At 44.5% G+C, this 15,678-nt stretch overlaps 1 protein-coding gene across 1 annotated transcript; it reads right to left on the reverse strand.

Annotated features, from left to right (window-relative positions):
- Nucleotides 1-407: 407 nt before the first annotated feature.
- On the reverse strand, nt 408-7,753 carry SPINK2 (serine peptidase inhibitor Kazal type 2). Its single transcript, XM_082205304.1, has 4 exons — nt 7,598-7,753; nt 5,715-5,755; nt 4,270-4,379; nt 408-663 (listed from the first exon to the last, which is right to left on the reverse strand). Exons 1-4 carry the CDS (start codon nt 7,659-7,661, stop codon nt 615-617), a joined length of 264 nt encoding a protein of 87 aa, XP_082061430.1. The 5' UTR covers nt 7,662-7,753; the 3' UTR covers nt 408-614.
- Between the last annotated feature and the right edge of the window lie 7,925 nt (nt 7,754-15,678).

Genomic DNA, 15,678 nt, shown 5'->3' on the forward strand with positions numbered 1-15,678 from the left:
GTGGGGTGGAAAAAATGCTTCAGACCAGAGGGTTACAGAACTACCACTACTTGCCCTTCAGACAGTCTTTCAAGACAGAGCTAGTCCCTCCCAAGATTCCTTCTTGGCCTTCCTCGCTTCCTTTGGCAGCTGACGAAGCCATGCTAGCAGCACACGTTCTTATCCTCTCCCTGAAGCCCTGTGAGTTCATGCATTCTTTGCTCAAGAAGGAACCACCCCTTAACCAGCGAATGATGTTGGCAGTCCCAAGTGGGCTCTTCCCACTGCCGCCACCCACCTGCATGTTCTACAACAGCTTCAAGTAGCCATGTGATTCCTGGGTGTTCAGCTTGCAACTCACCCCATGCTTATATGTAGAAGCTAAAATCACCGGGACATGGAACACAATAAAGAGAAGATGCAGAATCTCCAAAGATTGTAATTTATGGCTGCATCGCAGCACACACACACACGAAGCAACACACCTGTTTGTTCAACAGAACACCTGTATTAAGCAAATTCAAAAGTTGGGTAGAGCAAACGAGTTTGTTTCTGTTGCAGCAGTTGGAAGGCACTTTTAAAATACGGTTTCAGTTACTAAGCAGGCTACAGAGGTCTCTTTCTTGAAGCTTATCTCATGAACACGAAGTCTTATAGGCAATTTCTACACTTTTTTCATGTTCTCTGTAAGAGAATGCAGATAAAGGGAATGGCAAAGCATTAGTCATCTGCACTAAGCTACCTATAGAACTGTAATTGACTTGTCGTGTGTTTGTGTACAGGGGGGCGGAGAACAGCACTTAGCGTATTCCTCCTGCTACGTTTCATCTGCACTAGAGCGCATGAAAGATATTTGGGCTGGAAAGGGACAATTTTGAGCATGTAATTTCTCCAATTTTGTAAATCAGTTATCAGCATGTAAAGTGCTTTGTACTTAGGAGATTTTACCCAATAATTGCTACAAAGTGTTTTATAACTAAGCAATTCGTTTACAAAAAAATAAAATAAATCAGTTTGGTGTGCTAATCTGGTGACTGGAAAGGCAGTGTATTTTTTAAAAAGTAAATTTAAAGTGCTATTAATATTTATATAAAAAATGTGTGAAAAAGCATTTTAGAGCAAATGAAAAAAATATATTTTTAACAACCACAATGACAAAATGGCACTAACAGAAAAAGTAGTTTCGTTGTATACTGTGTTGGTATTATTTTAATGAGAAATAGTAAATACGTATATTGAATAAATAAATAATAATGAAGGTTTACAAAAGCAAATGCATAGTAATAAGCTCAATGACCCAATGTGTCACTGCAGTCATCAAATGGCATGTCTTTTTTCAAAAAGGAAAGCAGCCTTAAAGAGATCTAAACCTCTTGGAGACAGTGCTTCTTTCCCATTTTTCCAAAACCAAGCCCAATTTTCTAAAATCTGAAAAGAGACCCAAGAACCGGGGGTGGGGTGGAGAGACACAAGAGAATAACTGTTTGATTACAACATTATGTAGATGCTTCATAAACAGGGATTGAATAAAATCCTAGCTATTCCATGGAATGTACCTAGTGTGGAAACAGCCAGACTCCCATCTCAAGAGAAAAAAACATTTTTTGCAAGGATCCTCATCCAGGTATTATTGTAGTAGTGTTATAGGCCTCATAAGGAAACAAGGGAATGTTGAGGGATAAAAACTCACTTCCTCAAGGAAATGAAACAGTAGAAAGATGATGGAACATTTTAAGTGCAGCGAAGGTGGCAGAAAAGCACCTGTTTTCCTATAGAGCCCATTCTGCTAACGTGTAGCTGAGGTTAAGTTCTATAAGCCTCACACTCTGCTGACATTAGGACCCGAGACAAGGGTGAGGCGAACGGCAATTGCAGCCTCTTGCTGCTCCCCTCTGCCACATCCCCCTCTGTACCACTTAATGGGTGGGCCTGCTCTGGCCAGAGACATACTTATGGTGCAGCTAGAAGCCATGGTATGGAGGTGAACACAATCAAGTTTCCTCTGGGATGACTCCACATCTGGATCCACTGGCTGACATACTTGGAATAGAAAATTAATGACTTGGGGGCTCAAAGACCTACTACTTCCTTCCCAACGAAGAACTTTTATGCTAGCAAGACAAAACGCTTTCCCCTCCTCAGTGACCACAGGTGACCACTTGCAAATTCCTTATCATGTCCGCCTGTGTGCCTGTAATCAGGGAGTACCAGATTCACTGGACCATATTCTTTTGGATGGCCCTTTGCACAGCAGACTCCTCAAACAGATGCTGAGCAAGATATTGGATCTGCAACCCAAGGCTCTGAAAGCCAAATGAGGTTCCTCCTAGCGGATAGGGACAAGGACGTTACTGCCCCAGTGGTTTCCTTTTTAATCTCTATTTTACCTGAAAGGGTTCTTAATGAATCATCCCTCTAGGGAATAGACAGGGTGAAGCAGAACAATCAAGTACCTTGGATCCTCGACAGCCTCACTCCTGTCCCTTTTAAATTTATCCTAGTGTTTTGAAATGTTTTAACTCGTAATGCCAATAAAGGTATTTGCATTTTATTGTATTGTTACCAAGTCACCATCCTGAGGGTCAAGGTGAGGCGTGTCACTTCCCTCCACTTTGTATCACCCCAAACCTGATCACTATAAGTGTATATCATGGGGTTGTGTTCCGGTGAAGTGGTAGTGTAGGAAAGGAGTTTAACCTCGCTCACCATCTGGGTATCTGAGAATTTGCAACTGATGTTCTGCAAGACGAACAGCCCTTCATGAACCTAAGCACTGCAGTGTTGGAGATCCTCCAGGTCCAATCACCCATCCCTCTTTTCATTGCTGTAGGATTTACCGTATTTTTCGCTCTAAAGGACGCACCCGACCATAGGACGCACTTTGTTTTAGAGGGGGGGAGAACAAGAAGAAAAAAAATCTCCCCCTCTCTGCCCAGCGCCCCTTCAGCGAAGCGGCAGGAAGCGCTGCGCAGAGGGGGAGAATTTCAAGGTGCGTTCGGTCACCTTCAGGCGGCTACCTTGGAAGCCTGGAGAGCAAGAGGGGTCGGTGCGCACCGACCCCTCTCGCTCTCCAGGCTTCAGTGAAGGCAACCTTCAGTGAAGGTTCCTTTCAACCTGCTCTTTGGGGCTGGCGGGGGGAAGCCCTCCCCCCCGCCAGCCTCAAAGAGCAGATTGGGGAGCAGCGGAAAGGCGTGCAGCCTTCCGCTGCTCCCCGAGCTTGTGGGGCTGGTGGTGGGGGGAAGCGCTGCCCCCCAGCCCCAAAGAGCAAAGAAGCCAAGACAGCGAGCGGGATGCATCTGCCATAGCCCCGCGCAACCTCTCCAGCCGGGAGAGGCTGAACGGGGCCATGGCTTCTTTAGCCCCGCGCAACCTCTCTGCCAGGGAGAGGCTGCCCGCAGCTATGGCAATACCCCCACCTCCCGCAAAAGCCCACAGGAGCCACACACACTTTAAGGAGTGCGCGGCTCCTGTGGGCTTTTCTACGAGGAGGGAGAAGGGACTGACTGGCCACAGAAAAGCCCACAAGAGCTGCGCGGAGCTTGTGTGCGGCTTTGGGGGGCTTTTCCTGCCTGCCTCCCCCTGCATTCGTTCCATGGGACACGCACACATTTCCCCTTCATTTTTGGAGGGGGAAAAGTGTGTCCTATAGAGCAAAAAATATGGTAACTTTTTCTCATAGACAGAGTGGGGGGAGGGTCGTTTAATTTCACTGCACACAGGTGGTGTGGTGACAATAAAGGTTTATTATTATGATGTTCCATTCCTATACGATGGCGTTATATGTATGCAGCTCTTATTCACTCTTCCAAGTATGCAGAAACCCTTCCCCTGCCTGTTAGGTGGCACAGGGCCACCAAGTTTGCTATTAAAATGACCTGGAAGCATCTTGTTTGTTTTTCAAGCTTTCCTTCCACCTGCAGTGTGGGGATTGACTTGATGGTTAAGATTCCCATGGACCTCCGAATCTCTTCTGTAGTGCATGTACACCATTTCTGCTACACTATAATTTGAATTGTGTATTTTGAACTGGGAATGTACACAGGGGAATGTACCAAGTGGTCTTTTGTCTCTTTCAGCGCCATGATTTTCTGAAGCTTCCCATCTACTTCTCAGAGAATGGTTAACTCTGCAGAGAGGATCCTGACGTAAAGAGATGGTCCATTTAATCAAGTATGAAAGTTCTGAAGACTTCTTACCAATAGCTTCTAAAGTATGAATTAACTAAAAGCCCAGGTTGACTATCTGTAAACCTAAGACTTCTGCAGACAGAATCAGTTAGTTTGTAGTTACCTGTTTGCAGCACAAAGCATACACTCATTTGCGTAAGTTTCTCCATCAGTCCCACAAACAGGATTAAAGTTCCTTGGGCATCCAGGTAAAGAATATAAGTCGCATCTGGGCTGAGAATGAACAGATTTACAGTACTGATGTTTACTCAAATTGTATTTTTGGAAATATTTATTCAGAGTAGCATTTCTTCAAGTCTCAAAAATCCCAGTTTTCATGAAGCAAGCCTACACACAGGATCAGTTTACATAGATAAAGTAGCATGATAAAAACGTGTGGCTGTGAGGAGTGATAGGTATCATGAAAGTTGAGTTCACAACTCCAGTCACATATTGCATGAGTTCCATTCAATTCATATTTGACAACTTTGTAGGAATGCAATTATTGCAAACTTAACTCCACACCATGCTTGCAGCGGGGGGGGGGGGGCAGGGGGCTATCTGACAAGCTAGCTGCATGCTACCCATAACTGCATGCTGAGCTTCGGTGTTCTAATCTGCATCAGTTTTGTATGTATTAATTCATATGTCTGTTCCCTTCTGTTTCTGCAGTAATGTGATTTTAAAAGCTATACAAAAATTTATATATATTGATATACAGGTAACTTGCAATTTACATGCATTTAGCTTGCGCAATTTCAACTTTATGCAGTTCAAATCACGCAAATTAATTGTGTGGAATGCGGAGAGCTTAAAAGCTCTTTTTGCACAGGGTTTTCCTGGTGCAGAAAACTTGCTTACCGGGCTCTGGGAGGTTCTAGCAAAATCTTGTACGGCCCTGCAAGATCCCACAAGCCTTCCAGAGCCTTGGGGGGTGGGGTACAACCTGTTCAGCATGCTGGGTCCAGAAGGAAAGATTGCTCACACAGAGGCACTTCCAAAGAGGTGGTTTGACGTATATGTGCCATCCCCAGAACTTAACTCCTGCACAAGTTTTAAGTTATCTGTATCTAAGTACATTAAACATTATTTTTCTCTCAATGTGCATAGTTCAACTTCTAAATATATTTTATCCTAAAACACCTTTTAAGAAACCCACTTGGGGGTGTTTTTTGAGCAGGCGACTGTACTGAAAAATTAGCAAGCGTGAAATGCAGAGGATAATTTATGTTCCTATCCATGTTTTAGCCGAGGGATGTGAATTAGTTCCACTTATGAATGCAGACTGAACAAAATCCACTGCACCATATGTGTGTGTGTGTGTGTGTGTGTGTGTGTGAGAGAGAGAGAGAGAGAGAGAGAGAGAGAGAGAGACACTAGAACAACCTTCCTCAGTCTGCTGCACTCCAGATGTTCCGGACGATAACATCCATCAGTCGATGAGAGTTGTCCAAAAATCATCTAGAGGGCAGCAGGTTGGGGAAGATGACACAAGAAGATGGGGATGGTGGGACACCGATGGGAGTCCTTCTTGTTACTCCCCACTTTCCCCGCTATCCCTAAACTTACCTCGGAGAGGCCTTCCCCGGAAGGAGGCATCAACAGGAGTCCTGAGGGAAAAGAGCAGCCACGGGTTATGAGAGCAGCACGCCATTCCTACACCTGCCATGAACACACCTCTCTCCTCCTTCTCCCCTTCCCTAAACCCTGTTGCCAACTGATCCAGAAAACTGATCCACCCCCCCCCCCAAATTCTGGATCCACTACCCCACCATTTGCAAGAAGTAACACGAGCCATTTGCTCGAATGCATCGCAGCCAGTGCTGGATTTACGTATAAGCTAAACAAGCTATAGCTTAGGGCCCCACTCTCTTGGGGCCCCCAAAAAAATTCAAAGTAAAAAAACACCTGGATGTACATTTCCAAAATATAAGATAAAAAACAAATAAAATAAAACCTACATACAGCAACGGTGTTTTGTGTTGTGTAGGCTCCTATGATGTAAGGCTAGTAAGCCTGCTAGCCTGCTCCCTAAAATATCACTGGTTTGCTCATTTCTATATATAGGGTGCCTACATTCTGCATGGACTGGTTGTAACAATTACTTTCATAAAATACATATTTTGTTATGTGCAAATGGCTTTAGATACATAAAGGTAAAGGGACCCTGATGATTAGGTTCAGTCGTGGCCGACTCTGGGGTTGCGGCACTCATCTCGCTTTACTGGCCAAGGGAGCCGGCGTACAGCTTCCAGGTCATGTGGCCAGCATGACTAAGCCGCTTCTGACGAACCACGGAAACGCCATTTACCTTCCTGCCAGAGCGGTACCTATTTATCTACTTGCACTTTGACGTGCTTTCAAACTGCTAGGTTGGCAGGAGCAGGGACCGAGCAACGGGAGCTTACCCCATCACGGGGATTCAAACTGCCGACCTTCTGATCAGCAAGTCCTAGGCTCTGTAGTTTAACCCACAGTGCCACCCTCGTCCCATTTTAGATACATATGATGTCCATAAATTACTATATAGCATGTATTCAACACAAAAAACAGCGGCAATTTGTTGTTGACAAAGGACAGCTGGACATATAAAGGGCCTAATAATAATAATAATAATAATAATAATAATAATAATAATAATAATATTTATACCCCAGCCACTCTGGGCGGCTTCCAATCAAGTGTTAAAAACGATACAGCATTAAATATTGAAAACTTCCCTAAACACGGCTGCCTTCGGATGTCTTTTAAAGAGAAGATAGCTGCTTATTTCCTTCAAATCTGAAGGGAGGGTGTTCCACAGGGCGGGCGCCACTACCGAGAAGGCCCTGTGCCTGGTTCCCTGTAACCTCACTTTTCACAGTGAGGGAACCGCCAGAAGGCCCTCGGCACTGGACCTCAGTGTCCGGGCTGAACGATGGGGGTGGAGATGCTCCTTTAGGTATACTGGACCGAGGCCGTTTAGGGTTTTATAGGTCAGCACCAACACTTTGAATTGTGCTCGGAAACGAACTGGGAGCCAATGCAGATCTCTCAGGACAGGTGTTATGTGGTCCCGGTGGTCCCACTCCCAGTCACGGAGTCACATTACCTCCAGCAGCTTAGGGCCTCATCAAACCTAAATCCGACCCTGCCCTGTTGCCAACTGATCTAGAAAACTGATCCACACACTCCCCCCAATTCTGGATCCAACCCCCCCCCCATCCTCAAGAAGGGACAGGAGCCGAGGCGAGCGTTGCCAATTGCTCACGTGCGCCGCAGCCCGACCTTTCCCAGAAGGAGCAGAGGAGCAGGGGCTACTTGAAGAAGGTGGCAACCCAAGCCTCCCCTGGTTACCGTGGCAACGCGGCCTCCCCCCTCCCCCTCCCCCTCCCCCCGGTACCTCAAGACTGTGTGTGTGTATGTGAGGAGGGGAGTGAAGGGTGGAATAAGGGGGCAGAGGGCGAGGGTACCTGCCACGAACCACCACAGCAGCAGCAGCGCCGGCGGCGGCGGCGGGAAGCCCGACCGTCGCATCCCGGCGGTGGCGGACGGACCGGAGAGACCACGGAGCTCCTCCCCCTCAAGGGCTTTTGCGGCTCCGCCTATAGCGGAGAGAGAGAGAGAGAGAGAGAGAGGAGGAGGAGGCCCCGCCCCACGCCACGCCACGCCCCCTTCGCCTCGTGTCCCCTCGGCGCGCTCGAGCAACTGACTGCCCTGCCCACGTGACCTGCCCCGAGCGCTGAGGGGGCCGGTTGGCAAAAGGGCCGTGAGGGGAGAGGGCGGCGGTGGCGGCGGAGGGATCGCGGCTGGACTGTGGTGTTTCTCTCCCGCCTTTTTTTTTTTAAAAAATATGAATAAAATATTTCAGTTAAACAAGTTCAAGGAAAAAATAATAATGAAGTAAAACGTGCAGTTTTTAAAAAAACCACAACACCCCTCCATTATAATTGTATACCTACTTGTCTAATACAAATATAAATGAAAATATTATTCTAAGACGCATACATTTATTTATAACCTTTTAAATATATAGATGCTTTTCAAATATGCCTACACACAATCTATAAGTTACCCGTTACGTTTTTTTAAAAAAATGAAAATATTTCAGTTAAACAAGATCAAGGGGAAAAAAAGAAAACGTGTATTTTTTTTAAAAAACCACAACACCCCCTATAATTATATACATATTTGACTAATACAAATATAAATGAAAATATTATTTTAACACGTATGCATTTATTTATAACCTTTAAAATATATAAACGCTTTTTAAATATGCCTACACACAATCTATAAGCTACCCGTTCCTATCTTTCAATAGTTGTCACGACTTCTACTCATTGAATAAAGGTGAATATATATATTTATCTTCCCAGTGGATCAGTATCAGCAATATTTATCAAAAGCTACAGGATACATTGTGGCTTCAAACACTAGCAATTGGGAGCGCACCAGAACTGGAATAAACTCCAAAAAATTACTAATTTTATTTCCTATTGCAAAACAGCTCAAAGCGGTTTAATGCGTACACAGCCTTACATAACAGAATCCATGGCAGTAACACAGATGATGTTCAGAGACCCATGTTAGGGCAGTACATATTAGGGCTGGGTATGTTTTTTCTAGAAGAGACTGAGAGGAGATAAGCTAGCCGTCTTCAAATATCTCAAGGGCTGTCACATGGAAGATGGAGCTAGGTTGTCTTCTCCTGGTCTGGAGTGTAGGACTGGACTGGAACTACAGTCATATCTCGGGTTGAAGTAGCTTCAGGTTAAGCATTTTCGGGTTGCACTCTGCGGCGACCCGGACGTAATGGAGCGTGTTACTTCTGGGTTTCGCCACTCGCGCATGCACAGATGCTCAAAATGATGTCACGCGCATGCACAGAAGTGGTGAATTGTGACTCGCGCACGCGCAGACACGCAGATACTGGTTCCGTTCGCATCAGGATGCGAAGGGGGTCTGGAACGGATCCCCGTTCACATCCAGAGGTACCACTGTAATGGATTCGAGTTACAAGTTACACCAGGAGGAACTTTCTGACAGTAAGAAGTGTTCAACAGTGGAACGGTTGCTCTCTTGGAGGTGGTGGACTCTCCTTCCTTGGAGGTTTGCAGCAAAGGTTGGATGGCCAACCATCTGTCATGGATGCTCTAGTTGAAATTCCTGCACTGCAGGGGGCTGGACTAGATGACCCTCGGATCCCTTTCCAACGCTACAATTCTATGATTCTATGAATCCCTTTGATAGGCCAACTGGCTCCATTAACTTCCTAGCACCAGGGATAGATATAAGATACATGTTCAGAAATACAGTAAAGGTTCACTATCTATGCTAGCATTCGATTGACGTCGGAGAGAAATTGAGTTGAGAAATAAGATTAAGGGTACATATTGATATAGGAATGTATTAGATAAAATGTAAAGAAATATACAATAATAAGAGTACATTCATTTGTAAAAAAGGAATATACAACGTGATTGACAGGAAGTCTGTAGTGTTGGTACATATATGATTTTGGAATAGTTTTTTGTCTTTTTTTCTTTGTTCTTTCTTTAGGTATATAAAGTTTGTATATAAACTTTGTATACATGTTGAACTTTATATTATAATACACCATGTAACGTAATATGACAATGTACACACATGTAACACAAGAACATTAAAAAACCCACAAAACTTCCTAGCACCTATTGAGTAAGTCCGCACAAAACGGTGAAGCATTCGAGGGAAGAATAACACCAGAGGGTAATCCTGTCTCAGCTATTTGACAGCCGTAGCTGTCTATGGCTGGTAACACATTTTTCACCAGTCTAAAAGGGTCCTCAATATTGGCTCTGCTCACCTGCTTGCTTCCACGTGAGCCAATATAGGCAAAGAGCATATTGGTCTCAACAGAGTTTCTATCTGAAAATTAGGTCCTGTAAAGTAGTTTTGCCTAACTGACACTATTTCGGGCTTTATTGGGGCATGGGAATTACTTGTGTAGCAGCACTTATTTGGAACTGCATGGAAAGGAGTTCAGTGGAACAAGGGACAGTGCCAAACTGATGCAGATGTAGCTCTTGTTCACTGAAACCATTCGGATTACTAGCGCATGTGCAGTTTTGCTGTGCTGAAAATTGCACTGGACCGAAGGGGCATGTTCCTTACTATATAAATCCTGTAAAAGCTGTTAGGAATGTGCATGAATTGAGCCTCAGGTGTGCCTGTTGTTATCTCCTCCCTATCTGAGGATTTATTCAGATACAACTTTATTAAAATATACACAAAATATATTAAAAGAGCATAGAAGAACTGGTTGACTTAATTATGGCACATGCTTATTGGTACAAGTACTTCCAGCAGAAAATGAACTTATTTGGAATTTCCAGTCTTGAGAATCTTACAGTCTGTGTCCATGTAAGATTTGTTTCTTATTTAAACACATTGTCTGCAGAAAAAAAGAGATAGAAATACGATTCCTGATAAGTCTGATATATCCTGTAGCTTTACATCACTAGCTAGAAAGTTAACTTGTATTGTGTTCCAGCTCTTAGCTATGTGCTAAAATGGTCCAGGATGCTCACTGTCCACCTTCCAATAAGCCATTCATCCCAGAGTCAAACAAAGCCTCTTTGTAAAAAGTCATCAGGGAATGCCTTGCAGATATTTTAGTTCTTTGGGCCTTTAATCTCAGCAAACGTAGACTTCCAGTCCTACATAAAGGCAGTTTTGTTTCTGTTTAAACGTAAAAAGAATCCAAATCATTTATCAAAATGCCGCCCACAGTGGCTGGGGCAACCAAGTCAACTGTTGGGGGCGAGGTACAAATATAATGATAATGATATAATGATAGCAACAATAACAGCAGCAGCAACAACAGCTAAGGGATTTACTGTGATGTGAGCTTTCACAAATTAGAGTCCTGTTCCTCAGATGCACAGAGTATTATCCTGGCTGGCATATAGGAAAGGTTTTTTAAACAGCTTGACCAAATGACCAGGAAATTCAAAAAGTACAGTTTGCAATAATTCAATGTAAAGTTTAAGGGCCAAACTACATGCCAGGATAAATATGCTTCATAAAAAGTGTATTTAAATGGGCCTCTTTTAAACTTGAAGAAAATACGACCCCGGGGGTCTGGTCTACATGGGGTTCCCTATGTGAGCTGGGATCCCACATCAGTTTTCTGCTGAAAATCCCCTCAAGTCAGCTCTTTTTGATCCCAACTTTATTTGATCCTAAAGGGGCTTATTTGCAGTAACTGGCACAGGGGTGGGAATAGGAGCTGTTTTTTGGCAAGAAAATGACAGCTTTCAGAATAGGGTGTGTATTTAAGCACATTTTTACAAAGTCACGTTTATCTTAAATAGCAGTTTGACCCTAAGATAAGCAAAGTTACTATTCACAACCATAGCATTTGGCACTACAAAGTGATACAGGATACCACTTTCTCCATTTTTGCCTAAAGAAGCGAAATAGGCTTCCTGTCAAGTTCTTCTTTAACAATTTCATGTTGCAATTTCCCCTTGAAATTCCTTTGTTGAAGAATAGCAACTTTCAGGGCAGCAGCAAAGTGTCCAAGGAGACTGAAAAGTTCTTGCCCTAGTTTCTGAATGTTGCAATTTCCGGTTTTTATTCTGTATTCTTTTGTGCACCTGATTCTTCTGCATGGAGTGCAAAGCAAGCATTGTTGGAATATATCACCTATATATGCTGGAATATATCACATTCCAATATATCACATTGGAAGATGAACATGTGAATGTGTTCGCATCATAACATGTTGTTCCACCCCAGTGAGATTATTGAAAAGCATAAGCTTCACTGTCAAACATATATTTTACTCTAGGCATGGAGAGGCAGACCAACAACGCTTTAACAGTCCCCCAAAATGTGATACCTGATCATGACATTTTGGGATACAGTTAAAGCACAGTTGATTGTTTATCGTTTTATTTTAAATCACCAGCTTCAAACGCCAAAATATTTTTGATAATATTAGCCACTAGAGGGCACATCAGCGTTAAAAAATATACTGTATGCTGGTATGAGAATGATATTCTAACCTGGAACAAACTAGAGGAAGCAAAGGGACAGGTTGTTGTTGTTGTTAAAAGAAAGGAGACATGCAGCCTGCATCACTTTGGCCAGACTGATTTTGCATGGTGGAGCAAGGGATCCTTTAGATACAGTGCTGCTTTCCTTAGATTATTCAGCCAGGGAATTCTCAACCTAGAAATATCATTCTCTTAGCTGTAGGCTCAGTAACTCCCAGACTAGATACTATAGCATATTAGTGTACAGTGGTGCCTCGCAAGACGAAAAGAATCCGTTCCGCGAGTCTCTTCATCTTGCAGTTTTTTCGTCTTGCGAAGCAAGCCCATTAGCGGCTTAGTGGATTAGCGCTATTAGCGGCTTAGCGGGTTTAGCGGATCAGCTGATAAGCGGTTTAGCGGCTTAGCAGATGAGCTGATAAGCGGCTTAGCGGCTTGGGGAAAAGGGGGGGAGGAAAAAACCCCCGCAGGAACTCGCAAGACATTTTCGTCTTTCGAAGCAAGCCCATAGGAAATTCGTTTTGCGAAGCACCTCCAAAACGGAAAACCCTTTCGTCTAGCAGGTTTTCCGTCTTGCGAGGCATTCGTCTTGCGGGGCACCACTGTACTACACTTGACACACACTTAAAAGGCCGAGACAAAATGACCTGGATTGTTGCCAGATTCTGCGCACAGATCTGTAGGCACAGACCATACCCCGATTCAATCTAGTTTGTTAAGAAAATTCCCAAACTCGGATCCACGGGCGACTCTGAGTCATTTCTCTATGGAAGTCTATCTTAGATCACTGCAGATGGTGACAGCAGTCACGAAATTAAAAGACGCCTGCTCCTTGGGAGAAAGGCGATGACAAACCTTAAAAAGCAGAGACATCACCTTGCCAACAAAGGTCTGTATAGTTAAAGCTATGGTTTTCCCAGTAGTGATTTATGGAAGTGAGAGCTGGACCATCAAGAAGGCTGATCGCTGGAGAATTGGTGCTTTTGAATTATGGTGCTGGAGGAGACTCCCATAGACTGCAAGAAGATCAAACCTCTCCATTCTTAAGGAAATCAGCCCTGAGCGCTCACCGGAAGGACAGATCCTGAAGCTGAGGCTCCAATACTTTGGCCACCTCATGAGAAGAGAAGACTCCCTGGAAAAGACCCTGATGTTGGGAAAGATGGAGGGCACAAGGAGAAGGGGACAACAGAGGACGAGATGGTTGGACAGTGTTCTCGAAGCTACGAACATGAGTTTGACCAAACTGTGGGAGGCAGTGGAAGACAGGAGTGCCTGGCGTGCTCTGGTCCATGGGGTCACAAAGAGTCGGACATGACTAAACGACTCAACAACAACAACAAGCTGCAGCAGAGGAGAACTGGCCTGTAGGGAAATGTTGAAGGAGCCTTCTCTTACCCATTGCACCAGTCCTTCAACTGCACCCTCAACCTCCACATTAGCATTACCAAAAAAAAAAAAGGTAGGGAAACAAAGGGGTTCAACTTTCCACCAACATCCACACCTGCCCTGAACCACAATAAACAAAGAGAATATACTCTGTTCATCTTTAAAATAATGTAAAGGTAAAGGTACCCCTGACCATTAGGTCCAGTCGCGGACGCCTCTGGGGTTGTGCGCTCATCTCGCTCTATAGGTCGAGGGAGCCAGCATTTGTCCACAGACAGCTTCCAGGTCATGTGGCCAGCATGACTAAGCCACTTCTGGTGAACCAGAGCAGTGCAAGGAAACGCCATTTACCTTCCCGCCAGAGTGGTACCTATTTATCTACTTGCACTTGACGTGCTTTCAAACTGCTAGGTGGGCAGGAGCTGGGATTGAACAACGGGAGCTCACCCCATCGTGGGGATTTGAACCACCAACCTTCTGATCAGCAAGCCCTCGGTTCTGTGGTTTAGACCACAGCGCCACCCACATCCCTTAAAATAACATACCCTCCAACATTTCCCTGATGAAAATAGGGACGTCCTATTAAATAACAACAATAATTTTACTATTTATACCCTACCCATCTGACTGGGTTGCCCCAGCCACTCTGGGCAGGTTCCAGTATATTTAGAAGAACATAATAAAACATTAATATTTTTTTTAAAAAAAACTTCACTCTCCAGGACTGCCTTCAGATGGTTTGGGAACTGGATAACTCCATACCCTTTGACATTTCTCTGATGAAAATTGGGACGTCCTAAGGAAAAGTGGGGCATTCCAGGATCAAATAAAAAATGGACGGCTTCTGTACATCCCAGGCTGTCCTTGGAAAATAGGGACACTTGGAGGGTCTGAAATAAAAAATTGCTCATTACCTGTCTTGGGCTGGTCATCAAACTCTCAACCACATGAATGTTGGATATGACATGGCTGTGAAAGGAGACTTAATGTTTATATCCTAGGTATCAAAAGGGACATGTTTTTCTTCACCTCTCACCACACAAATTAGTACATCTCCAAGGCTTCAACCAATCTTTGCATGTTTCAGATGCGTAAGTTCTGTGTGTTCAACTGAGATCAGGTTAGCATGCAAAGCCCAGTGATTCCTACAAAGAGAGGAAAGTGTTTGCTTTTCAGGATACCAATTTAAGCCCTGCAGCACCTGACCCTAGCTTGTGCAGAGGAAGATCCTAGTTGATGGCCCCTTTGGTGTTTCTGTACATACTGTACTTATTTAGGGCAACAGCTAATCAGCTTTGCAAAGCCCATCAGTCATAGGATATACACTGTCCTCTTTCCTCCCACAGCACTGGCCGTGAGTCACATTATCCAGATGACTGGGAATAAGTTAGAGAGCAGTATCTTATTCACTGCAGACACACATTTTTCCCTCTTACTGACACTTAATTTATCTCATTATTAATCTGCGGAGCCTTCTAGGCATGAGAGAGAGAAAAAAACACAGCGGCTCTTTTTCTGAAATTTCTCATTCCCAGCTGACCGCTTTCGGTGCTGACTTTGGTCTTTTGTGAGACATTAAAAATAGAAATGCGTAAAGAGATTTAAGCATGCTTTAACAGCATGAATGAATACCAGGGTCTGACTTCAGCACAGGGGAGATGGGTTTCAAGGAGAGAGCGACAATGAAACCAAACCCCCCTGCATAGGATGTATCGTTAACTTTAGCAAGCAAAAACAACATCATATAGGCGGGTACCAGGCTCCAATGCATTTCAAACCGGGTGATTCTGGATCTCTGTTCTGCTGCTTCTAGTTGTTGAGCAGCAGCTGTACCATGTGGGAAAACACCTTCTTAAGTTCTAGCATAGCTCCCCACCCTGCAGAGAGCCTATTGGCAGTGGCGTAGCGTGGGGGGTGCAGGGGGGGCCGGCCGCACCGGGCGCAACATCTGGGGGTTAGGTTTAGGGGGCGCAAATCCACGGGTTAGGGGGCGCAAATTACTTGCCTTGCCCCGGGTGCTGACAACCCACGCTACGCCACTGCCTATTGGTTCCTAGGGCAACCAGATGAAAAAGAAGGCACAATTCCCGCATCATGAACAGTTGTGCTGTAATGCAAGACAC

Source organism: Podarcis vaucheri, assembly GCF_965113315.1.
Source record: "Podarcis vaucheri genome assembly, chromosome: 17".
In the NCBI taxonomy this organism is placed as follows: domain Eukaryota; kingdom Metazoa; phylum Chordata; class Lepidosauria; order Squamata; family Lacertidae; genus Podarcis; species Podarcis vaucheri.

Coding starts and splice junctions, on each gene's coding strand:
- SPINK2 (XM_082205304.1), bottom strand. CDS start 7,661: ATGCGACGGTCGGGCTTCCCGCCGCCGCCGCCGGCGCTGCTGCTGCTG. Junction 5,756..7,597: donor GCTGTGGTGGTTCGTGGCAG/GTACCCTCGCCC, acceptor CTTTTCCCTCAG/GACTCCTGTTGATGCCTCCT. Junction 664..4,269: donor ATGCTTTGTGCTGCAAACAG/GTAACTACAAAC, acceptor ATTCTCTTACAG/AGAACATGAAAAAAGTGTAG.